At 37.6% G+C, this 26,929-nt stretch overlaps 1 protein-coding gene across 3 annotated transcripts in view; it reads right to left on the bottom strand.

Moving 5' to 3' along the window:
* DNAJC24 (DnaJ heat shock protein family (Hsp40) member C24) overlaps window positions 1-26,929 on the bottom strand; it is a 54,733-nt gene that overhangs the window by 6,938 nt on the left and 20,866 nt on the right. For all 3 annotated transcript variants that reach the window (XM_043580861.1, XM_043580860.1, XM_043580862.1), the window contains exon 3: window positions 10,307-10,445. In XM_043580861.1, the coding sequence (XP_043436796.1) occupies window positions 10,307-10,445 (139 nt within the window). The remainder of the gene's footprint in view (window positions 1-10,306; window positions 10,446-26,929) is intronic.

Below are 26,929 nucleotides of genomic sequence, written 5' to 3'. Positions count from 1 at the left end.
ATAACCATATAATACAGGTGGAAGGTCCCTACAGGTGGAAGGTCCAAAGAAGCCTGAAATTCCAACCAAATTTAGTAAAAGAATGGTCTAGGTGGTAAAAGCATGCGCGCGCCCTTGCTTAAAACAAGTAAACTCTGGGACAAAGGAAGCCACTATAGATAAGCATTTGTCTTTGTTTTTAAAGGCATGTTATACTTCACGTATGCTTGTATTGTTCTTCTAGAAGTCAGTGCTTAAAAGAAACTTCTAAAATCCACCCCTCACCCCAATGAAATTTTCTTTAGCTGTCTCACTAGTCTCTTGTTCACTTGCTGAGACTGCTTTCCTTTGTTCCATGTGAGAATGCCTACAATTTAATTATATTTAATAACTGCCTGTTCAAATTTATTGGTGAGTTACACAATTTTAAAATAGATGAAAAAATTTTACAATATTTTGAACTCACTATTGTTTTCTGTTAAGTATGTCAAATATTACATCACTTCATATTTACTGGGTACCAACAGTCTATTAAAGTGGCCCTAAAATCCAAAGATACAGACATTGCCCAGTGGCCAGGTGTAGCCCCTCCATGTCGGGGGCCCACTGAATAGCATATGCACACTGTATCAGTATGCGAAGTGATTTCTGAACAAAACAATTTCCACATTCTACATAAGGTACACTTGGCTGTAGGCTATTCGGTATTTTAATTTTTAAAAACTTCTCCCTGGAAGTCCCATGGATAGAGAAAAAAAAATCTTAATCACATGTTTAACTTCCTTACAAAGAATGACTAAGGTAGTTTGCTTGAATGGGGAAATGAAACATTGTTTTAGATTTGAGGAGTGGGGGTAATCGGCACTTAACAGATTATAATTAGGGGAAAAACATATGTAAATGATTTACAATCAAGCTGCCTATATTCCAGGGTATCTTATTAGATCTTAAGTAATTCTGAAATCAAAGCAAATCAGACAAGGCAGAGTTGATAAGATGAATAAGCCTTTTTAATCCAACCTATCTTGGACACCTGCAATACAGCAATTATAGAAAAAGACAACTCATTCCTATATATCCATTATGCTATTTTCTATTTTAAAATAATAAGTGAGAAATAACTGGAAAAGATAACTGCCGAGGAAGTCAGCTTCATATTTTTCTGCTTCTCTATTAGGAAGCTATTGTTATTCTTACCTAGTTATTATTTCATATGGAACTCTATTGTTCCACCTACTCAAAAACAGTGGCTTTTACCTTTTTATTATTTTTTTCTTCTTAATGTACAGTAACTTTAGCTACCTATTTTAAGTTGAAAGGTCAACTTAGATGATATCTCACAAGAGGGAAATAGAATGCAACGAGTACTTTCCCAAGTCAGAGTTAAAAGTATACTAAAAAATATTTTCATGTTCTGTGGCTGATCAAAACATTTATATGTTTTATCTGATTATTCAATATTATGTGGACACTGTCCAAGTTTTTGTGGGAATTCTGATTTTAAAAGTCGTATCTGACACAAAAGAGAACACACCAGGCGATTCCCCATTTTCTGAAATATAACAGGCAAAACTACTCTGTTGCTGGGTGACACTGTGGTGTTAGGTGTGGGGGGAGAGTAGGGACTAGAAGGAGTTGCAGGGCCTTCTGGGTGCTGGTTAGTTGGATGCGTTTACTGTGAAAATCCATCAAGCTGGACACTTAGGACTGGTGCACTTCTCTGTATGTATAGTTCAACAAAAAGTTTTAAAGGTAGTGTGTTAAGCTTCCAATAGCTATACTTTTTAATAGAAATAAGGAAACAAAAGTTAGGGGAAAGAAGTTAAAAGCCTCATAGGAAAGTGTGTGTTCCTTGAAAAGATGGTAATCTAACAACTTCTTAAAAAGGCTGGGGGTGATTAACTCAGGGAGATTGGATCCCTGGAGAATTGTATAATGAGCTGAGGGGGGACATACAAGTAAAAGGTGAATCTAAATGTAGGGGGTGGGGAGGTGACCACGATCCTTTGTTGAGAGGCAGGTGTCCAGGGAGTGAGGCAACAGCAAGCTCCCCCCTACTAACTACGATTACAAGGAAGGAGCACAAACAAATCAATGTTGTTTTTTTTTTTCTTTCTAAACAATGATCTCTGCTTGTCCACCATTGTAGTTATAATTAGAAAACTTAATTCCTCCCTAGCCTGTAAAGTAACTCACAGGAACCTTGTAATTAGCTTTGATAATTGTCTACTAATCAGGCATGGCATCTGCAAAATAGATAAGTTCCTTTTAACTATTACATATTATAAATATTTTTTCTCATTACAATATTTCAATAGGTATCTGAAAATGTAAACCCTATCTTAAAATTTTCCTGTTAACATAACACTACTAAAAATGTTGAGAAAACATAAACTGACTTAGAAAGTGATTTAATTAAATTTAAAATTTAATTAAATAGATCCAAGATTTAAATCTGGAATCTTAGCCACAGAATGGTAATAAAAACAAGCAAACCCAGCCATTTGGAAGGAAAACGCAATGCCTGGCATTTTGGGTACTCTATCTTAAGTCCAGTTACACTACATGATTCCTAATTCTTTGAAGGAAACGGGCTTAGCTTTTCCTAAGGTATGTAGGCCTGCTCACACCCTGTGCAGTACCCACAGCTTAGCCAAACATGGAGACAAGAAAAAGATCCGAATTTATGTACATACAGAAAGCAATGAATTATAAAGAGAGATTCCTGAGGAATATAATGATAAAATCAAATAATTTATGTGGTTACTTGGAAAAGAATCTTTCAACCTTTAGAAGTATAGGCCCTTATGACCTTGTGTTCTATTGGATTTGTCTGACAACAAGAGGTGAAAGAATTCTGTGGTTCCATTGTCTCAACAGTGGGATCTGAGAAAACACTGGCAGGACTCATCAGAGAGGTTTATGAGCCTGCAATTCAAAGAGATTAAAAGGAAAATCTAGGGAGATTCTTTCACACTGAAGAATAACATTAAATAACTATTAGCAGCTTGGTTCAGTAAAGCTTACTAGAGCTCTCGCTGGGTCATTCACAACTTTCTAAAAGAGGAAAGGTTTTTTTCAGCTCCATTTGGGAATCAATAAATATTTCTTACTTCTTACAAGACAATGGCATTCCAGTCTTTTAAAGCTTCCTCCTAATGATAGTAAAATTTCTAAAACAACTCTTTGCTGCCTAATAATTACATTTCCTAATCCCAGGAAACCTTTTCTAACTAAAGCTACAATTCAAATAAATAAGTAAAAATAAATAACAGCAACAAAAAGCTGTGGTGGAGAGGAATTTAACTTTATTCATTATGGCTGAGATATCACAAGTCTCATTCAACCCAATATTGGCCAAAAGATCTAGTCCATCCGCAGTTCAGTCCCTACTATTCATGTGTAGCAATGTCGTAACTTACCCAAGCGACCAAGTCCCCAGAATGCTCTCATTTAGCAATTAGTCTACTGTATTTATTTTTATGTCTTAAAATACGTAATTTCACACTTAAAGCTTTAAGTCATCTGTGTGTTAAAAGCTAAGAGCAGTGTTTTTCTCTTAGCATCTTGATGTTTTAAAACCAAGTAATTTAATTTTAAACAATCACCTCATTCTTAAAAATCACTTCACTATACATAATTAAAATTTTCATATAGGAACTAACTGGAAGGAAATCAGTTTCCTTGTCCTTAACAGTCTCTGTTCTTAGAACAGTCTCTACCTTGATAAAAGAGATTCAGAATCAGGCAACATTTAATTTGAAACCTGTTCATTAAATCCGAAAGCTCTATAATCCTTTCCCAGATGAAATTAAAGAGTCACTTGCAAGGCTTTCCATATCAAAGAAAAATTAAAAACTTGGAGTTTAATTATGGACTTGGAGAACTGTGGGGCTTTTATAAACTGAGTGTCAACCCAGTGCTCATGACAGATACCAAATGAAGACCGGAAACTGAATTTCACGTTTCAGTACACAGCAGGTAGAACAGCATTACAAGTAAGCCTGGCCTCTCGTTCTGACCCTCAAATAGGAACTCACTCCTGATTATCTGGAACTAAAAATAGTAGGTTGTACACACCTATTCAAAACTTGACAGCCCAGCACAATGATTAAAAGTCAGAGAATGACTTTTGAATTTCCCCTCTATCAATTACTAGTCATGTGACCTTAGTCAAATTACTTAACCCCTCTGAACCTCAAGACACTTTCTCTGGAAAGCAGGTATTAATATCTTCCTTAAGAGGCTGTTAAACAATGATTGAAAGACAATTACCATAGATCTAGTGCTCAATAAACAGTAGCTCTTTTAATTGTTATCTCATAATGCTTGTGGTGACCTGTTCATAACAGACCATAAGAAAATGACTAAAGAGTAATCCATTATGAGTGGGGGAAAGCCTCAAGTACCACAGTGTAGGAAGGTAGCAACTCTTGACCTTGTGTGGATTTGTAACAGTGTTAAGAAGTTTGATGTACTTTGCTATTGTCAGTCCCATTAAAATCAGCCCATTATTATCAGCCCATTATTATCAAAGCCATGGTCCACACAATTATTGTCCTTCCGAAGTATCAAACAAAACTGAAAGATAGGAGTCACAGAGAAAAAGTGCAAAATAATTAATTTGTACATTAGATTCAGAGATTAGAAATGATGGCAGATTAGAATGTCAGGGAAAGCTTTCTTTGGGAGGTGGGAGGTGGATTGATGATCTTGAGTTCAAACTTGAACAAAAAAAAACTGGGAAGAATCAGAATGGGAGGGTGTTCTGAGTCATGACAACAGCATAAGCATATGTGTTTGAGAGCCCCTAAATGAACCAGGGAAGAAGATTCACATTAGGTTTGTGATTGGTGACAAGGCTGAAAAAGTAATTAGGAACAAACTTCAAAGCTTCTGTTCCATTTAAATTCTAGCTGAATGGGAAAATGTTGGGTTGGGGAGAGGGTGGTTATAAAAGTTCTTAAACAGAGGAGTGAGAATAAAGAAAGCTAGACCAATCAAAATGTGAACCTCTGTAGAAGGCCAATTAGCAGCTATGGAAATAATATGGGTATGTGTTCTACTCTGGGTATGGACTACCATGGTAGCTGTGAGAATAAAAAGATCACACAGAAAAAAAAAATTACAGAAATGTCAAAACTCATTTCTAATTCATTGGTTGTTTATTGAGCAAAGTAGAAGTAATCAGAGTGTAATATGAAACGAAAGTTTCAAGTCTGAAAGAAAAAAATAAGCACTGAGAAAGGTAACCCTATTTTGGGTTAAGACTCATTGATTTTGGGGCGCCTGAGGGGCTCGGTTGAGCGTCCGACTTCAGTTCAGGTCATGATCTCACGGTTTATGAGTTCGAGCCCCACATGGGGCTCTGTGCTAACAGCTTGGAGCCGGGAGCCTGCTTTGGCTTCTGTGTCTCCCTCTCTCTCTGCACACCGCCCCCCTCTCGAAAATTAGTAAACAGTTAAAAAAACAAAAAACAAAAAAAGACTCATTGATTTCAATTGGATCAAGTACCCAAGTAGAAATTGAGAGTGAAGTTAAAATGGGAGGCACAAATTCCCTAAAATCTTACATTTTCTCTATTATTAAATCAGAACTCCCAATTATGTCCAACTATACCAGAATTATAAGTGTAGTCTTGCCCATAGGTTCCCATAACATTCATTCTTTCAAACTAGTCAAATTTTTATTTAAAACCATTGAGAAAGGATCTTAAAATAAATTTTTATTGCAAAAAAGTTATTTGCATTCAAGTAAAAGTAACAGATAACATGAGTAGTCACCTTCTTATGACAAATAAGATGGAGCAGGACCCTCACAAAAAGTTTTGTCTATACTCTTTTCTCCATCTGAAGAAAGTGCCAGTCCCTAACTGTCCAGATGGATTTTCGGCATCATTTCACATACTTTTCCCAGAAACAGTCACCCAAACAAAACAAAACAAAACAAAACAAAACAAAACAAAACAAAACAAAACAAAACATGCCCCCTGATGCTTATGTTCAAATTTTACCTGAAGCACATTTTTACAGCCAATTTTCAAATTCCTAAAATCAAATGGAAATACTGATATGACCACAGATGGAAACTCTAACTTGACTAATACAAGTATTTTGTAAGGGTCAGTTTTAGCACATAATCTACACAAGTATCTCCTGGCCTTAAGTCATTATTCGTAACTCAGATTCATATTATCTACATTTAAAAGCGTTATTTCCACTCTTATGGAGTTAATCAGTCTTTAGCATTAACTTGCTTTCAGGAAGGTCCTTATTTGGGGCTCTTACTAAGAAATTATAAGTTGATACATAAATGTTGGTGGTGTTTAGATATTTTCCATATTCGGCTCAGAATTTATTTCCTAATCTTCCATTCTCAAATATTTATCCTAATAAAAGGGACAAGGTAAATTGTAAAATACAACACCAGAAGTGACCTTTTGTATCTAGCTAGAGGAGAGTAGCTGATTAGCTTTGAGTAAAGACACACTGACTTTACAATGTCTGGCCTAATCTCCTTCTGAGCCAGGCTATTTTGGGTATCCAGGTACTTGGCCAATTGTATAACATGAAGACTCCACCTTACCAAAATAATTTACTAACAGAACACCAAGATACATCTTAATATAAAAATAATATACCACCAAGGAAGGATCCCAAACACAATGAACTTTTTTTTTTTTTAACATTATTTAATTTGACTGACTTCATTTGGAGGTTTATTTTTATTAATTTGACTGAAACCATTTTGAAGGTTTGTTCCACTTCAGGTCACAAAGAAGTCAACCTACCTCATTAGCCATGTCACTCTGTACAGCTACTGAGACATTAGAGATCTGTGTGACTGTCACATTACAAAGCAACTGAATCACAATTCCTATTATTTTCCCATGATATACTTCTGATGTGTTTTTTAATGTGTTTAATATATCAGAAAACTCCCCATAAGATTTATAAAGGCACCAAAATCTATTCAAAGATATTATTCATATAAACATTTTACAGATCCTGAAAAGATTTTCCAAAGTGCTCATATGGTTGTCTGAAGCCTAATCTTGAATAACTACATGCCTTTCAAGGGAACATGGGAAGCAAGTCTTTGGAAGCATCCTTAGAAACAATAAGGTAAATTGCCAACTGGAACTAATTGATTAAATTCACTAGTTAACACTGCTTTCAAAATGTTAAATATCTGGGAACTGAATATTATTCATCCTTTTTTAGATTTGCTTTTCTTCAGCCTGGCCAACATTGCCCTAGAACTATCAAATAAGAATAGATACGTGGAAATGAGGAAGAAAAAAATGTATGTACTTTACATAGCTAGACTTTTTTTTTTTTATTAGAACTCATCTGATAATATCTTTTGCGAAGCAAAGAAATACAGACACCAAGGGCCCCTGTAAATGATCTTTTACAGAAATAAATGGTTATGGGCAATATTGATGAGGCTCTCCTTACACGAGAGCACCAACTTTGAGCTGTGAAATATGAGAAAGCATTCCACATCAGCCAATAAAATATCTCCTACCTCCTTCCCAAGTATTACAGAGCTCAAATTTATTTTATACTCCAAGTTCATGGAAGGTAGGAAACAAATATATTTAAAGCACACCCTATGAAAAGAAAGTTCTATAATGAACTAGCAACACATACAAAAAAGAGTTCTGTGTAACAAAGCTATTTCCATGTCCCCAGGGGGTGACCCAGAAAAAAAGAGTGCTTTGACCTGGTTATAACAAATTTTCTCTCTCTTGGTAACCTATCCTGGTCTTTAACAAATTATCACTCTCAAAGGTTTTCCTTCTATCAAATCTAAATCCTCACTGTTAGAAGTTCAAGTTCATTTCCTTCTTTTGAGGAGCCAATTACTGAAGATGGGTCAAGAAGGAAAAATTAATGCCAGCATTCAAGAGAAATGACAATATGAAACTTGTTTTATTACAAAATTCTTAAAAATAGCTCTCATATGAAAGGCTTAAAAACAGCAAGTTATATTTGGATAAGAGACTTCTACTTATCTAAACAGCAATTCAATGTCAATTTAAAACTGAAATAAAGCATTATCACTATTTGCAGCCACTGATAATGAAGGAAATACTTAGCACTTAGATTTGACATATTAAAATGTCATAAAAAGTTGTACCTCTACTGTACTCCTAGGATGTGCTTGAAAAAACCTGCAAAGCAAACTGGATATTATATAAATTCCAAGCAGAAGGTGGGCCTATTTATCCATATCATGAATCAGGCCCAACTCTCCCTGTATTTGTTTTGTCTAAATGTTGTGGCTATCAGTGACCTTTGATAGTCCCCTGTGATGCAATAGGCTGCCGTTACCTTCTCTTAAAAAAACCTTAAAACCAAGGATTCAAAGCTCAAAAGAAATCCACATTTCCAAGGACTTCTCAAAGGCAATGAGAAAGGCGTGAAGATGTTGATTATTTGTTCTTACAACATTTTTTAAAACTTTCCTTCATGTAATTCCATTGCTCACTTTTAACCCCGTTTCCTATTTCTCTCTATTTGGGTCTACTGACACCCTATTCCTCACCAAGAGAGATTCATTTTTTATCCCTGATCTCTCCCTGCCTTTTTTCTCTTTAGCCAGCGGGCTCCCACTCAGTTTTACTGACAGGTTCTTAACAGTAAAAGGCCGCGGAGTGGGAAAATGCAGAGCAACAGAGACAGCTCATACTCTACACCTCTCAAAATACAGTTGTGTGGATTATCCCTATTTGAAGCAAATACACTTACAAAGGAAAGACTGGTAAAGATGTGCAAAAGCACAGACGTAACTTCTCACACACAACACAATCATGTGTATGTTTTGGTACTTTTCACAGAAATTCTTTCACGTGAACCAAGGTTAAAAACCTATAAATAGAATTCACCCTCAAATGGAACCACCTCTACATTCTTCTGCCAGAGGTAAAACACATTTACAAAAGAAATACAGCATTTGAAAGATGTTTGTATATGCACCAAATAGAAGACCCAATATTCAAGCCATATTAAAAATAAGTCCAAATTCACTGCAAATTATACTCATCAGTTTCTTAATATTTTTAAAAAGTAAGCTCAAAAGGGCCTTAGAACTGAAGCAGAAGGGCCTTAGAGCTGAAGAGTATGATGAAAGTCACTATTAAACACACCAAGATATAAACTAATAGCTCGTGAAGTCTTTACACACAAAGGTATCAAACACTGCCTGGGAGTAATACTTAATTTTATCAGTACAACTCCCTCTGAAAATAAATATGGATATTCCATATATATCATTGGCTTCATCCTATAATCCTGTGCTTTAGAGAAGCCTAGTTTCTCAAATCAAATCTTCATAACTTTAGTAGTAGAAGCCTTAAAATCATTTTGTTAGGATTGATGATGTGCCAGTGTAGGGGATGGTGGAGGGTGGGGGGCATTCAATAAGCAACTACAGAGACTCAGCTTTTATCAACACATATGAGTCAATGCTGAACCTGGTGCGCTACTGCAGAGTGCAATTGAGTGTTTTCCCCACAGGCTGTAACTGATTATTGACTCCTCCCATTAGCATGCAGGGTGCATATTGAAGGTTCAAATAGAAGACTGAGGGGCTCCTATCCCAAGGCCAGTGCAGAAAGACAGCCTATCACTTCGTGTAACCGCAGTCTATGTGTGACAAACCTGACCTACATTTCTCCCTTTCTTTCTCACAAGAGCTTGTCACTGTTTTAGGAAGCTATTTTCTAAAATGCATAAAAGAAATGACTTACAACTGCTTAGGAAGTGTGCATTCCTAAAATGCCATTTATAGCAATCTTATAAAGAATAGTTTATCCAGGAGACAATCATGAAACTAGCCTAAAACAAACTCAAAGACCACAGAGTGCTTTATGATGTTATCCCATATAGTACCTTTCTTTAGGCTGTCATTAATACAGTATACATTGTTAAAAGTACTACAGTTAAAACTGTAATCAGTACATAATTAAATATAATAAAAAGAAGTTATTAAACATAGAAAACCTATTAATTAGAAATGTATAATTAAGCACTTTTCATTAGTTAGGGAAGTAGCTTTCGTGGCTTCGTAAGAAGCCACATTCCGTAGTAGTCTTGTTAATTTCTCAATGGATACACAGTCATCACTACTAAGAGTAGGACATAACTGAAAACCGTGATTCATCACTACTAAGAGTAGGACATAATTGAAAATCATGATGGTGGGGTAGGAGTAAAGAAGGCAATAACTCCGCCAAATGCTGGAGATGGCTCCCCAGGAATGGCCGTGGATTATGCCTCAGGGCGTCAGTGTGCTGTGGCCCCTCAGCACAAATACCTACCCTGCCGCTGCAGGTCATACTCTTTTTTTGTCTCTTCATTCCCTAGAATTTTCCATGCCTGATCAATTTCGATGAACTTCTGTATACATTCCTCCACTGTTCCTGCTGGCACATCTGCACTTTGTTTATCTGGATGATACTGCCAATCAAAAATAAGAGGGGGGTGATGAGTAAAGAGGGTGACGTGAGTAGGTAAAAAGAAAAAACAAAAACAAAACAAAACAAACTTGTAAATCTAAGTTTCAGTTAAGAAAGAAGGTAATGGGAAGATGAAAACTAAGATGCCAAGGCAACGAGACAACAGTGTTGGGCACAGGAGACAACTGCCAGGTTAATTAGACCACTGGAGTAGCTATAAATTCACCAGTGACATGATCTGTCACAACATGCAAAGACAGCATTTTCTGGATAATTTGCTGATGGAATCACTGGTCTCATGGACAATTTACCTAGAGAGGATGACTAACACAAACAGAAATAGGTACGTGCAGATAAGCAGGACCTGACGGCACAAACTATGCAGAGTCTGAAGCTTTCCTTATACAATGTGCTTGGCCATGGAGATCACTGCAGATGAACTACTAGCTTTTTCTTATGAAATCTTATGATTATACAATCATAGTTGAAAATAAATATCTTGCATCTTCCAGCTCAGCCCTAAAGATTTTAAAGTTATAAATCCCCAAACATAAACTTTTATTGAAAAACGGTTATTCTAGGGCAGATTGGTAAGAAACAACTGTAAAGAACTCACCAAAACATTTGAATGTAAATTAATTCATTAGTAAATCTTTCTCACTTGTGTTTTCTAAATCTAAGAAATGTTTAAAAAGGTTTCAATATGCAGTAATTTCTTTAAAGTATTTGGTCAAAAAAGAAAGTTTTATGCCAATTCATCAATTCTCAAATGCGAATATAAATTTGGCTTACTGGATACTTACATTATCTCCTCTTTTTCCCTACATTCTTCGTGGTTCTCCCTTCTCTTTATCTATCAGTTCTGAAAGAATCAATATGTCATTTGCAGTTCAGTAGCCTTTCAACAAATAAGTGAGGAAAGGTTATCTAGATATAGAGACAGGTCACTTAAATAATGTGGGGATAACAGTAGCAGATACTCAAATATGTAATTTTTTTCATTCTCATGTAAACAAAGAACCACTTGATAGTTTTCAACCAGAATTTTCCACCAGCAATTACTCTGAATGCTTTATCAAATACATTACAAAACATATTTTAATTTTAAAAGTTACCTTAGTAATTACCTTTGAACTAGTAGACTAGTTTTTCCCCTTTGATACTTATTCTTTTGCTTCAAAATGTTTATAATAAAACAGGCAAGTCACCAGATTTACATTTCATGACATTAATATGGTTAGTTTGACATACTTGTCAATTAATAATGGCACAGTCACTTAAATTCTTTCACTGACTAGAGACAGTGAAACACAAAAAAAATTTTTTTTTATTAAAAAAAAATTTTTTTTTTCAACGTTTATTTATTTTTTGGGGGACAGAGAGAGACAGAGCATGAACGGGGGAGGGGCAGAGAGAGAGGGAGACACAGAATCGGAAACAGGCTCCAGGCTCTGAGCCATCAGCCCAGAGCCTGACGCGGGGCTCGAACTCACGGACCGCGAGATCGTGACCTGACTGAAGTCGGACGCTTAACCGACTGCGCCACCCAGGCGCCCCGAAACACAAAAAATTTATAGGTACAATGTCATGTATTACCCAAGTTGCTAAGGCCAAAGTCACTCAATGAATTGTGGCAAGTAAAATGAAGTAAAGTGACTTCAATCCTCAATCCAGAATTCACAAAGTATTTTAATCATAATGTAGACTAGTGGTTTTGACAGTGAATTTGTTTTCATGCTGAACTTTTTCACACAGCTGATGATCCTCACTAGCAGAGCAAAAGCTATTGTGATATCTGGTTACACAGAAAAACATCATGCACGCTGAGAGAAAGATTATAGGGCAAACAGAGAGCGAGGCTTCCATTTTCCCACTGGCAAACTATTTCTCTTCCTATACCAAATCTAACAGTTATCAACATTTAAATGTTTTTTTTTTTTAATTTTTTTTTTTTTTCAACGTTTATTTATTTTTGGGACAGAGAGAGACAGAGCATGAACGGGGGAGGGGCAGAGAGAGAGAGGGAGACACAGAATCGGAAACAGGCTCCAGGCTCTGAGCCATCAGCCCAGAGCCCGACGCGGGGCTCGAACTCACGGACCGCGAGATCGTGACCTGGCTGAAGTCGGACGCTTAACCGACTGCGCCACCCAGGCGCCCCTAACATTTAAATGTTTAAGTTCATTAATATAATGACTAAAGAAAGGAAAACTAAAGCTTTACTGTTTTATCTTTTTATGGCCATGATTTACCAAATAATGTTCATAAAAGTCATTCCCATACTGAGGTTTAGGCAGTCCCTACAGTTAGGCTATTTAAGTAATATCCAAAACCCAAAACAACGTTTGTTACAATTAAAAGTTCTCTAGCTGACCTATTCCTCTACCACTGTGTGAAGATTTGTGCAAGAAGCCTTACCAAGAAAGCCCTACAAAATCAAGAATTAGTTCCTGGCTACCCAAAACTAAAAGCTACCACTAAATTTTATTGAGTCTTATATCAGGTCTATGATATGATAGTCAAAGCATAATTCAATTTCTTACTAACTCAGTATTTTTCCTCACTGCTATTTTAAATTAGCAAGTCACCATCTGAGGCTTTTAGGTCTAATCTTTGTGGCATGAGAATGCAGTAAATTTTATTCCATGATACAGAGTACAATTTAAAAATGGTAATTATTAGCAAGAAGATAAGTATGTCATTTAAGGTGCTAAATATATATATATATTCAATATATATATTCAACTGATATGTATGATATATTCAATATATATATATGTGTGTGTGTGTATATATATATATATATATATATATATATATTCAATTGATTTTCAGCAAAGGTGCCAAGGCAGTTCAATAAATTAAACTCAAACAACTGGATGCCATGTGGAAAAAATTAACTTCAATCTCTATCTCATTCCATACAGAAGAATTAAAGCAAGATGAATGATATCACAGAGACAAATGTAAAACACAGAACCATAAAGCCTCTAGAAGGAAATACATAAGAATATTTTTACCCCTTGGGGTAGGGAAAGAGTACTTTGACAGAAAACAAAAAGAAAAAACAATAATGATGCAAAATGGATAAATTGAACTTCATCAAATTTTAAAACTTCCTGCTCAGCAAAGACACCATTAAGAAAGTAGACAAAGCCGAACTAAAATTTAAGTTAGAAAAATGTAAAAAAAAAAGATGGTGGGGGGAGTGTACCTAGGTGGCTCAGTTGGTTAAGCATTCGACTTTGGTTCAGGTCATGATCTCACAGTTCATGAGTTTGAGCCCTACGTCAGGCGCTCTGCTGTCAGCACAGAGCCCGCTTCGGATCCTGTCTCCCTCTGCCCCTCCCCTGTGCATACTCTCTCTCTCAAAAATAAAAAGAAAAGAAAAGAAATAAAAAAGAAAATAGACAAGGGGTGCCTTGGTAGCTCAGTTGGCTGAGCATCCAGCTCTTAATTTCAGCTCAGGTCATGATCAGGGTCGTGGGATTGAGTCCGACCCTGGGCTCCATGCTGACCATGGAGCCTGCTTAACATTCTCTCTCTCTCTCTCTCTCTCTCTCTCTCTCTCTCTGCCCCCTCTCCTTGACTTGCTCTCTCTCTATATATAAAACAACAACAACAACAACAACAACAACAACAAATAGGGGCACCTGGGTGACTATTCAGCTCGGGTCATGACCTCATGGTTTGTGAGCTCGAGCCCCGCTTCGGGTGAGCTCAAGCCCTGCTTTAGGCTCCATGCTGACAGTGCAGAGCCTGCATGGGATTTTCTCCCTCTCTCTCTGCCCCTCATGGGATTCTCTCTTTTTCTCTCCCTCTCTCTCTGCCCCTCATGGGATTCTCTCTCTTTCCCTCTTTCTCTGCCCCTCACTCACTCACGCCCTCTCTCTCTCAAAAATAAATAAATAAATAATAACTTTTAAAAGTAAATAAATAAAACAGACATGCCACAGACTGGTTTAAAAAAATGCTCACTAAATATATATCTAACAGAAGACTTGCCTCTAGAATATACAACAACAAAAAAATCCTACAAATGATAAAAAGACGTACTATTTAAAAATCAGGGAGAAAAAGCTTAGACACTTTTCAAAAGAAGATAGATAAACACACTAAAGTGCACATGAACTTGTGCTCAAATTTTTTCATTAGTTATCAGGAAAATATACATTAAAATTATGAGATACTACTAAACACCTAATAGAATGGCTAAAATAAAGAAGACTGATAACACTAAGTGTTGGTGAGGTTATGGAATAATTAGCACTTTCACATGTTGCTGGCAGAGAACTATTTGACAATTTCTCATAAAGACACACATATGCCTATTCTGTGGTCAAGCAGTTCCACTTCTGGATATTTACGTAAGAGAAATGAAACATAAGAACATATGCCCACAAAAAGACTTATAAAAGAATATACTCACAGCCTTATGCATATTAGCCAAAAACTGGAACCATGAAGTCTATCCACAGGAGAATCAATAATTGGTACTATTTCAATACATAAGGGAGTATTATTCAAAAAGAAAAAAAAACTATGATATACTCAATAACATAGATGAAAATCTAAAACATTACATTGGGCAAGAACAAAAGGGTGCATACTATATGATTACATTGACATGAAATTCAAATTTAGGCAAAACTAAATCTATAGTGATAGAAATTAAAAGTTGGTTTCCAGGTGGGAAGTTGGGGCTAGAAATTAACTGCAAAGGGGCACAGGAAATTTTCTGGAGGAACAGACACATTCTATATCTTGCTTGGGATGGTATCAAATATCACCGACTGAACACTTAAGAGCTGTGCATTTTTCACTGTACGTTGACATTCTCTGAATAGAAAAACATCTTTAGGGGCGCCTGGATGGCTCAGTCTGACTCAGGTTACGATCTCACGGATCGTGGGTTTGAGCCCCACATCAGGCTTTGCACCGACAGCCTGGAGCCTGCTTCAGATTCTGTGTCTCCCTCTCTCTCTGCCCCTCTCCCACTCATGCTTGCTCTCTCTCTCTCTCAAAAATAAACATTAAAAAAAAATTTTTTTAAACTTCTTTAAAGAAAAAAAGAAAAACCTCTCTAGACATGTCTAAAATTATTAAAGAAATTCAGAAAATCTTTCCAAGCCATAAAGAAAAAAAATGAGAAATTTCTTTCAATATTAATACAAAGAAAAGTAAAATAAAAACAGAGAAAATTAATGCAAAGACTAATACAAATTGTTGAAAAGTTTAAATTACAGACTACTTTATGAAAATATATAGTTTTACTACTTTTAAGTACTATATGCCAACCTCTACAAACTTTAAAACATTTTAAAAAGTTAAGTATTGCTGAGCAGAGGACTAAAGTAACATTCACAATTAAAATATCATAAATATGTCACAATATTAAAAATGCTGAGAATGAAAGTCTCTCTGTGATTATTATTTTTTTAATTTTTTTAATGTTTATTTATTTTGAGAGACAGAGGGAGCACAAGCTGGGGAGGGGAAGAGAGAGGGAGACACAGAATCAGAAGCAGGCTCTAGGCTCTGAGCACAGAGCCCGACATGGGGCTCGAACTCACAAACTGTGAAATCATCACCTGAGTCGAAGTTGGATGCTTAACTGACTGAGCCACCCAGGCGCCACTCTGTGATTCTTTATTATAACAGTACACAGGTAACTGTCTCCAAAGTTTTATTAGCAAACTGCTATTTTACTATTCTCACATGACTTAACAATTCACAACTTTATGATCTATTTAACCGCCTCACATTTTGGGGGAAATTTATCAGTTACACAGACCTATGTTCTCAAGCGGGGGAAGGGCAGAGAGAGAGAGAGAGAGAGAGAGAGAGAGGGGAGACACAGAGTCTGAAGCAGGCTCTAGGCTCTGAGCTGTCAGCACAGAGCCCAAAAAGGGGCTCGAAATCATGAAATATGAGATCACGACCTGACCTGAAGTTGGACACTTAACCAACTGAGCCACCTATGTGCCCCAGAGCTATGTTCTTTAAATCTCCACGTCACTGGGGTGCCTGGGTGGCCTAGTCGGTTGAGCATCTGACTTCAGCTCAGGTCATGATCTCGCGGTCCGTGAGTTCGAGCCCCGCGTCGGGCTCTGGGCTGATGGCTCAGAGCCTGGAGCCTGCTTCCCATTCTGTGTCTCCCTCTCTCTCTGTCCCGCCCCCAGTCATATTCTGTCTCTCTCTGTCTCAAAAATAAATAAACGTTAAAAAAAAAAAATCTCCACGTCACTAACTGAAGATGAGAAAAGTGAACACAAACAAACAATTGTGAAACTGTCTTGATATGAAAATATAAGCTCACTTGGGTGACTATATGATATCCAGAAAATCATGTAATATATTATCAGGATTAATATGTGTTATCTATATCCTAACTAATTATCTAGCTGATAACTAATGCTTTAATTATGGACTCTTAATCCTAACTAGCTGAGATGCTATGGCAATGGGTTATCCAATATGGAACATTTTATTTTGATTTTACATTTTCTCCATATAATAATTTCAAGTGCTTTCTAAATTACTAATTCTAGAATGACTGTCACAATGCAACATAAGAACATAATGCAACTCAAAATGTGGTCCTCAGATTTGTAGCATCAGCATTATCTCAGAGCTCGTTAGAAGATGGCCCCAGCCCAAACTTAGGGTGGGGGGTGGGGGGTGGGGGGGTTCAGAATCTGTGTTTCAACAAACTCTGTAGGCAATTATTATGCATGCTGAAAAGCACACTGTTAGCCTCCACTGCTTAAAACATGGAATTAAGTGCAAGTCAGAAAATTAGTGCTTCATAAACATTTCTCCTTGACAGATGCATCCTTCCAGGTATGTATCCATAAAAAAAAAGAAAGAAAAAAATGCTCAACGAATGACATTCCTCAATTGTTAACCTATAACACCATGATGAAAATTACATCAAGTGTTCTAAGTCATACATTTTTTGATATTTGATACCTTTTGTTCACTAATCGTAAATGTCAGCCTCTTTATTTCACTGTTTGCACAAATGCCAGTGTCAATGATGAAAAAGCTGATGAAATCTGAACAATATGCCAGTGGTACTTTAACCTGTTGATTTTTTTTTTTAGAGGAGGATACAATTTATATGAGGCTTCAGATACTGAACACTGCAATAATGTCCACTGACAGGTTTAACACAGAAACAAGTGTTTTGAACTAAAAGGGACAAAAGTTGAAGTATATGTAAGTATGAGAAGGGCATAGTACAGTACATTGTGATAATTCTAGCAACTTCTAAAAGGTTTTAGTGAAAACTTATATATTCATTAACTCCAAATGACCTTTTCTACTGGCTAAGCAACATGTAAAGTTGAAATGAAAAGGTGTTTCTTTAACAGAAAAAGTTACAGAGGGAGGAAGGCAACCATAAGAGACCCTTAAGAACTGAGAACAAACTAGAGGTAGATGGGGGTTGAGGGAGAGGGGAAAGTGGGTGATGGGCAGGGAGGAAGGCACTTGTTGGGATGAGCACTGGGTGTTGTATGGAAACCAATTTGATAATAAATTATATTTAAAAAAATAAAATTAAAAAAAATAAAGTAAGTTCATAAGACAGTTTTATGGTAAACTGCCCACTCTACAATAAGGTGGTATCAGATCACTTAAACAGAGGTCCATCTCCTTTACTGACTTTCTTATATTCCTTCTTTTTTTTTTTTTTTAATTTTTTTTTTCAACGTTTATTTATTTTTGGGACAGAGAGAGACAGAGCATGAATGGAGGAGGGGCAGAGAGAGAGGGAGACACAGAATCGGAAACAGGCTCCAGGCTCTGAGCCATCAGCCCAGAGCCCGACGCGGGGCTCGAACTCACGGACCGCGAGATCGTGACCTGGCTGAAGTCGGACGCTCAACCGACTGCGCCACCCAGGCGCCCCAAGAGATTTGGATGGCATAGTGATTTGTGCTTTTTTTGCCAGTGATTCTGGCAAAAATTCTGGGGACAGAATCACACTCAAGTACGGTCTTGCCGAACCCCAATAGGTTCAATGCTGAATTTCGATGACATCACAGTGGACACATTCCAAACAAACTACGATGCAGAAAATCACTGAGGAACTTCAAAACAGAGCACATATACAAACACTGAATAAAAGCTTATTGTGTGTCATTTTTATTTACAGTCTTCGTGCCTTCGTGAGTCCAGTCCTGACTACCTTTTAAAAAGGCACTCATCACCTCTAAAGATAGTAAAAACTTATTTTTTTAGACAATGGCTGTGAAAGAAAACTGAAAAGGTCAAGTTAAGGGAAGGCAACTATGTAAGAAGGCATTAGTAAATCTGATCACAGGGGTGCCTGGGTGGTTCAGTCAGTTAGGCGTCAGATTTCAGCTCAGGTCATGATCTTGAGGTTCATGGGTTCAAGCCCCGCATCAGGCTCTGTGCTGACAGCTCAATGCCTGGAGCCTGCTTCAGATTCTGTGTCTCCCTTTCTCTCTGCCCCTCCCCTGCACATGCTCTCTCTCTCTCTCTCTCTCTCTCCCAAAAATACAAAAATAAATAAACATTAAAAAAAAATCTGATCACAATAATGCCTGACGGCAAAAATACCATTTTCCAATGTTTTTACTAATGAAGAACTTCTTTTGATTTACCAAAGTATTAAATATAGGCTCTATTAAAAAAGTTCATGAAAATTAGTAAATTCTTAATCTTTCATAATTTTATAAAAGCTAAGGCTGTCTCATGGGGCATCCGGATGGCTCAGTAGGTTAAGCGTCCAACTCTTGGTTTTGGTTCAGGTCACGATCTCATGGTTGGATTTGTCAGCAGGAAGCCTGCCTGGGATTCTCTGTCTCCCTCTTTGTCTGCCCCTCTACTGCTCATGCTCTCTCCCTCTCCTTTGAAATAAATAAATGGACTTTAAAAAAACCCACCAAGCACATTTTCACCCAAAGTGTTTATCATATCTCCAATTTTCCCTCCTTCCAAAACAAGACAAAGGAAAAAAAAAGAAAAAAAACAAAATAGCAGTTCAGTCACTAAAAGTTAATTCCAAATAATTGTACCTCTTTGCTCTTCTTTAAACACTATGACAATCACAGGAGACCCACCCCAACACTTCCTAAACCTCCCCCAACCACTGCCTTTCTCTCTCTCTTTTTTAAACTTTTATTTATAAACTAATTTCTATCTCCAATGTGGGGCTCGAACTCACAACCCCATGATCAAGAGTCGCATGTCCCACCAAGTGAGCCAGTCAGGCACCCCCATCTACTTCTCTCACGTAGCAGATTCTCATGCACTTCTCCCTTCCAATCTCCCCACAAAACTCCTCTCCTGTATGTCCCAGATCCCAAGAGATCTGTGCTATCATACTCCCCAGCTGAGTTGAGTCCTGATCAGCTGCTGCAGAGGCCAGGGCTCATTTCTGAGAACTCCCTTTCCTTCCATATCTGAGAGAGACGAGAGGCCTGAATTTCTGCCTGCCAGCCCCATTCTGCTGTGGTGGTAACACTGCTACCACCTGCCAGAAAACAAGAATCAAGTGTAGAAGGAGAGAGGCCAAAGGCCAGAGCACTCCCCACCACTGGCCCCTAAGGTTTATAGAAGGATACGAGGCAGGCAACCGGGTCTCTCTAAACTAACTGGTAAAAAACTAGGGCTAAGGGAGAGCAGTTTCCCTGGGCCATTTTACAACAAAACAAACTTCCACAACAGCCCTCTCTCTATACAAGGATTTATCTGGAAAGGAAAGAGATGGAGAAGCAAAGATATAGAAGAAGGGTATAGAATCACCTTGTCTTATATTCTTCAGGTGCAGGAAGGTCTTCCTGCTATACTTCTCCTTGGTCCTGCTTGCTATAATTGGCAATAGTTATTATCCTTCCAAATGTATAATGGGGGAGGGGAGAATGTCCTTGAATCACCAATCAGAAAAGACAGCACAATTATTCGTATTAAAACCTAGTCTGCGGTGTCTGGCCAGCTCAGTCGAAGACCATGCAATTCTGGATTTCAGGGTTGTGAGTTTGAGCACCATGTGGGGTGTAGAGATTACTTAAATAAATAAAACTTAAACTGTTGTTTTATTTTTATTTATTTTTTAATGTTTATTTGCTTTTGAGAAAAAGAGAGAGACAGAGGGTGAGTAGGGGTGGGGCAGAGAGAGAGGGAGACAGAGAAGCCGAAGCAGGCTCCAGGCTCTAAGCTGTCAGCACAGAGCCTGATGTGGGGCTTGAACCCATGAACCATGAGATTATGCCCTGAGCTTCAGTTGGACACTTAACCAACTGAGCCACTCAGGCACACCCTTAAATAAATAAAACTTCAAAACAAAACAAAACAAAACTATTACTACTTTGGAAAACCAGAAATTTCTAAGTTGATATTAAAAAAAAAAAAAAAAAAAGGACAAGGAATTCCCAAATTTTCCCCAGTTCATTGCTATCTCTATCTCCCCTACCCAAGAGTACATCCTTCTACACCTGTTTCTTCTTTTTTTTTTAAAATTATTTTAACGTTTTATTTTATTTTTGACACAGAGAGAGAGCATGAACGGGGGAGGGGCAGAAAGAGAGGGAGACACAGAATTGGAAGCAGGCTCCAGGCTCTGAGCCATCAGCCCAGAGCCCAACACGGGGCTCAAACTCACGGACCGCGAGATCGTGACCTGAGCTGAAGTCGGTCGCTTAACCGACTGAGCCACCCAGGTGCCCCACCTGTTTCTTCTTTTAAGTTTACCAATTTTTTAGTAATTCTACATCCAATGTGGGGCTCAAGCTAAGAACCCCGGGATCAAGAGTTGCATGTCCTTCCAAGTGAGCCAGCCAGGTGCCCCTCTACACCTGTTTTACACTGAGTTACAAACATTTGTTGATAGCTTATAATGAGCAGACCTCTAAAACAAAACTCCATTTTATATTAGAAGAAGTTGAAAGGCAAAATATCAAGTAATGTTATTTATGTGAATACTAAGTTAAAGCACTGTTTTAGGGTCAGACAACAAGGCATTGTGTGACTAGATCATAATGATCCCACAGAGTAGGGCCCGTATCATTACAATTCTTTTAAGTGAAATTATTAAGAAAGAAAGTTAATACTGCCATTCTCCTTTCCAAAATTATTCAGATATAAACTTGTACTTTTTATTTTCTCCCAATCCATCAAACCTTACAAGTCTCTCTTTTTTTTTTTTTTTTACCATTTAACAGCTTTATTGAAAAATAAATTCACATACCATTAAGATTCACCCTTTTAAAAGTGTGCAATTCAGTTGTTTTGAATATTCACAGAGTTGTACAACCATCACCACTATGTAATTTCAGAACATTTTCATCACTACAAATAAACCCTGCATCCATCAGGAGTCCTTCACTGTTCCCCTTTCCCTCCAAGACCCTGGCAACCACTAATCTACTTTGTGTTTATGTGCATTTGCCTATTCTGGACAGGAATGATACATATGCACACATAGACACATACACATATATACATATATTAATTAAAAAGCACATTGTGGTTTTTAAGTATCTATAAAAATTACCTTAATTCCCCTGTGAATGTTGGTGAATAGCTAATATATGGACAAAAACAGCACACTCTCCTAGAGCTCTAAATTTGGCCCCATAACATAAAAACTGATCTTACTAAGGACCTCACTGGACTAGCCCTATGAATTCATTTAGAATCCTATGTGTAATACAGTCCCATGGTCCCCAAAGAGAGCCTAAGGGTAAGGCTGCAGTGTGACTACATGGTGGTCACATTGAGAACAGTATAAAGCGGGGCGCCTGGGTGGCGCAGTTGGTTAAGCGTCCGACTTCAGCCAGGTCACGATCTTGTGGTCCGTGAGTTCGAACCCCGCATCGGGCTCTGGGCTGATGGCTCAGAGCCTGGAGCCTGTTTCCGATTCTGTGTCTCCCTCTCTCTCTGCCCTTCCCCCGTTCATGCTCTGTCTCTCTCTGTCCCCAAAATAAAAATAAACGTTGAAAAAAAAATTAAAAAAAAAAAAAAAAAGAGAACAGTATAAAGCAGCCGATATCTCTTTGGTCCTCCAAAATTGCTAATGATTGCCTCTATTCTCTAAAAGAGCCATTTTAACGCCATTCACATTTTTAAAGAGAACCTTTGGTCTTCTGAACACAGGTATCTTTAAAACCTCTTCTAAATGTCACTATAATATTGACTGCCTTTGAAACCCACTAAGAGACTCATTCTGAGATCACTGTCAAGCTCTAAGAAAAGAGTTAAAAGATACGAAAAGGAACAAGTAGGAGGAGGAGGGCAGTAGGAAGATAGAAGGCAGAGGAAGGGGAGACTAGAAGAGAAGGGGAAGGAGAACAGAAGAGGAGCAAGAAGAATAAGAAGAGGAAAAGAAAGGCTAAGTCAAAAAGTGAGGCAAGAGACTAAAAAAAACTGGAGGAAAGCAAGGTCATGCACTACTTAGAGTAAGTATTGATGGTTTTCAAGTTAAAGAATTAAGAGCAGGTTGTAGGAATGGGATTTGCAAAATGAAATAGGTAAAGTATGTGGTTGAATAATACAATCATGGTAATTCATGCAAAACCTTTTCAGAGCCAAGACTTTTCTCTCCACTACACTTTGAACTAGGATGTTCACTACCTCTAAAATATAATCTTGCACCAATTCCTTTTGCTAGTCACGTGTCTATTTTTCTTTTCGACTATATACAAGTGTGATACAACCCCTGCTTCTTTGCACATAAGACACATAAAACATTCAAATTTTGTGCAATGGGTTACATTATGTTCAATTTAAATACAAAGCTAGCCACCACCACCCTCAAAATCCTATCAGACAAGTTGTCGATGACATACTCAACATGAGCTAGCTACACAGAGAACTACAAGATAAACACTCGACCTCCAATATCTCCCAATGATAATTAGCGACAATGGTTGACTTCACTTGCCCTCTGGGTTCAGGAAAGACATGGTTTTTGTAAAATTAAGAACTTAAGAAACTGCCAAACTAAAGTCATCCCTGCTAAATAAGTGTGGTGATCTACAGCTACAGAGCCTACAGAGCTCCTCTCTTGTAGCAACTCTGAGTTCTGCTCTGCGGCCATCAAGGCCATCAGGTACTAATTAGGCAGTGTGTTCTGTCAACGCTTTCATGCTCTTCTTTTATTAACTGATCGTTCTGCCACATTAATGATACTAGTACATTGGCTTCGAATTCCCTTAAGCATTCTACCCCTGAGACAGAAAAGAAAGTAAAGAAGACATAAGAAAGTGAATGTCACAGATTTATTTTACATAGCTCACATTTGAATCAACACTGAAATGGCCTCCGGTACAAGTTATGTTTCTTTTATTTGCAGAAATGCTCCCATGGACCTAAAGTGTACAGATTTTCCTTAAATAAAATATAAATTTTATTGCCTTAACTTTATAAGCTATAGGAAACTACAATGGGAATGAAACGTACACTAAAAGCATTGACATTTTCATATGTAAGTGTACTAAATTTAATGGTGTGATAAGATGCAAAAGCCTGGAAAGGTGATGGCAATTCTCAATTCTAACTACCTAATGATGAGGGAAATTCACCTAAAACGAAACACAATAAACAAGACAAATGACTTTAGTACTGACAGAAACTAATGAGTTAAAAAAGGAAGAAAAAGCAAGCATTTAAATAATTGTAGTTAAACTCAATGAACTTAACATACTATTTTTGAGATAGAGGCCTAACTAAGCTTCTTAAGATGCTGAGAAAACACATATCCTCTGAGATAATTTTTGGTTTTCCTTATTGCAAATCACTGTTATTATGAAGCAGCCATTAAACAGTTGGTGAGGAAGTGTTAAGATGGTGCAGTAGTAATTCGGTAATGAATCTGAATACAGTTTAGGTAAGCAAGAGAGAGATACACATTGACTGACATGGCTGTATTTTGTTCATTTTTGTAGGATCCCCCTATGAGCTGAAAACAAGATCATGTTACAAAAAGTTAGGTATAAAAGTACTACAATTGTGTCCTTTACACTTTGACACTACATTAAGATTATGAACACTAAAAAAGAAAAAAAAAATTACAAAGGTAAAGTCAAGTACAACACACTACTGCCACCTAATGCTTAGTAAAATATTGCCTAAAGAAGCAGTCAACAGCTCATTCATTGTTTCATGCAACAGTTAACAGCTGAAACATGGTTTTTAAAATATGTTTTAACATTTTTTAAGGTTTTCTGATTCATACAGAGAAACTATAATCCATGTGCAAGACCCAAAAATGTGTTTATCCATTCCCAAAATGCTTATTAACCACATTACTACAAGCCAGATATTGTGCTAGACAATGAGGATCCAATGATGAATAAAATGGGATCTCTGCCCTTGAGACACTCAAAGTCCAGTGGGGGACAGTAGACATGTAAACAATTCATTATAATACAATGGAAAGGATAAGGTGCTCAGAAAAGATGACAGCATGAAAAAGTGTGAACCTAGAATAAATTAGGGAAGGTTTCTTAATAAAAGTGACATTTAACTGGGTTTTGTAGGATGAATAGGAGTTTACCTGTGGAAGAATTATGTAAGATTGGGAAGGAAAGGCAGAGAGAAACAGCAAATACAAGACAGGAAAGTACTAAGATAGATATTAGAGTTATGAATAGCAGAACAGTTAAGTCATACCAGGAAAGAGTAAAAGAATGGTTTGATAGGAAAAAGTAGTAAGAGATGAAGTAGAAAAGCAAAATTGGGTTCAGATCATAAAGGAACTTTTTAGTACACTGAGAAACATGGACTTTCCCCTACTTAAAACTCCACATGGGAGAACCTGGGTGGCTCTGTCAGTTAAGTGTCCGACTCTTTTTTTTTTTTTTAATTTTTTTTTTCAACGTTTATTTATTTTTGGGACAGAGAGAGACAGAGCATGAACGGGGGAGGGGCAGAGAGAGAGGGAGACACAGAATCGGAAAACAGGCTCCAGGTTCTGAGCCATCAGCCCAGAGCCCGACGCGGGGCTCGAACTCATGGACCGCGAGATCGTGACCTGGCTGAAGTCGGACGCCTAACCGACTGCGCCACCCAGGCGCCCCTAAGTGTCCGACTCTTGATTTCGGCTGAAGTCATGATCTCATGGTCATGAGATCAAGCCCCACTTTGGGCTCTGTGCTGAGAGTGGAGCCTGCTTAGGATTCTCTTTCTCTTTCTCTCTCTCTCTCTCTCTCTCTCTCTCCCTCTGCCCGTCTCCTGTGTGCATACATGCTCTCTCAAAAAATAATCTTAAAAAAATTCCACATTACTTGCATGATAGACATAATTATATTTCTGTTTCAAAGACAAAAACACTGAACCTAATGACAGGATGGAATGGGTTGGGAGGATAGGTAGGAGCACTGACAGCAAAGAAACTGCATTACTGAGAAAAGAAGGCAGAACTTGAGGGGAAGGGTGGGAAGCAAGGGAATTTACAAGTAACTTATGAAGCAGATAAAGCTACAGGGATATACAAAGAGCAGTCCTTCTCGAATTTTGAGTTAGGAACTCCTCCAAGAATGTGATAAAAAGCTAAGGTAAGGGAGATACACAACTTTACATACAATTGAGGGATAAACAGACCTCCAAAAGCACCAGTCCTCAGATTTAGAGTCCCTAAATTAGGGGGCACCTGGCTGGCTCAGTCAGAAGAGCATGTGGCCCTTGATCTCCATGTTGTGAGTTTGAGCGTCCAAATGGGTGCAGAGATTACTTAACTAATCAACTAAACTTCAGGGAAAAAAAAGGAGTCCCTGATTTGGTAATAAGTGAAGAAAGTGAAAGATAAAACTCTATAGGACAGTAACATTTACATCAGACAGAAGAAAAGAAAACACAGCAGTGAGCAACAAGATAATCAGGAAACAGGCTCCATAGACACCCAGGGAGGAAGGAGTTTCAAGGCAGATGGAAGGCCGGTGATAATAGCAAATGACATAGTATCCACTGAATGGTATCCACTGAATGTGGCAAGTAGAGAACACCAGCTTTTTAAGTAGGAAGAAATGCCAGTGGTGAATGAAGAGTGGGTTGAGAAGGAAATGGATGGTAGTCAAGGAATATTTGGCAAGGAAGAAGAACGGAATGATAACCAGAGTAAATCAAGGCCAAGGGAGAATATCTTCGAAAGACATTTTACTGGATAAGTGGGGAAAGCTAATAGAAAGGGACAATTCAAAATGGTAAGGAAGAGAAAACTGGAGCAGCACTCATCATAAAACATGAAAAAGCAAGTTCTTATTTTAGCTTTGTTTATGTGATCTTAGAAAAGTTACTCAACTGTACAAAATTTCCTCACCTGAAAAATGGAAAGAATGCTTGCCACACTATAAGCTACTCATGAAAGTGAAGACCTTTGTCCATCACGTTAACATTAACTGTATTTGCAGCACCTGGCACATACAAGACAATACCTAGTTACTGAATAAATCATCTGTCCACATATCTCACACTTTTTTGTAAATGTGAGTGAACATATTTTGAATGCAATTAAAA

The sequence above is a fragment of the Prionailurus bengalensis genome, chromosome D1, assembly GCF_016509475.1.
Source record: "Prionailurus bengalensis isolate Pbe53 chromosome D1, Fcat_Pben_1.1_paternal_pri, whole genome shotgun sequence".
Taxonomy (NCBI): domain Eukaryota; kingdom Metazoa; phylum Chordata; class Mammalia; order Carnivora; family Felidae; genus Prionailurus; species Prionailurus bengalensis.
The sequence above is the reverse complement of the archived record's forward strand: the minus strand, read 5'-3'. Positions and strand labels throughout refer to the sequence as shown.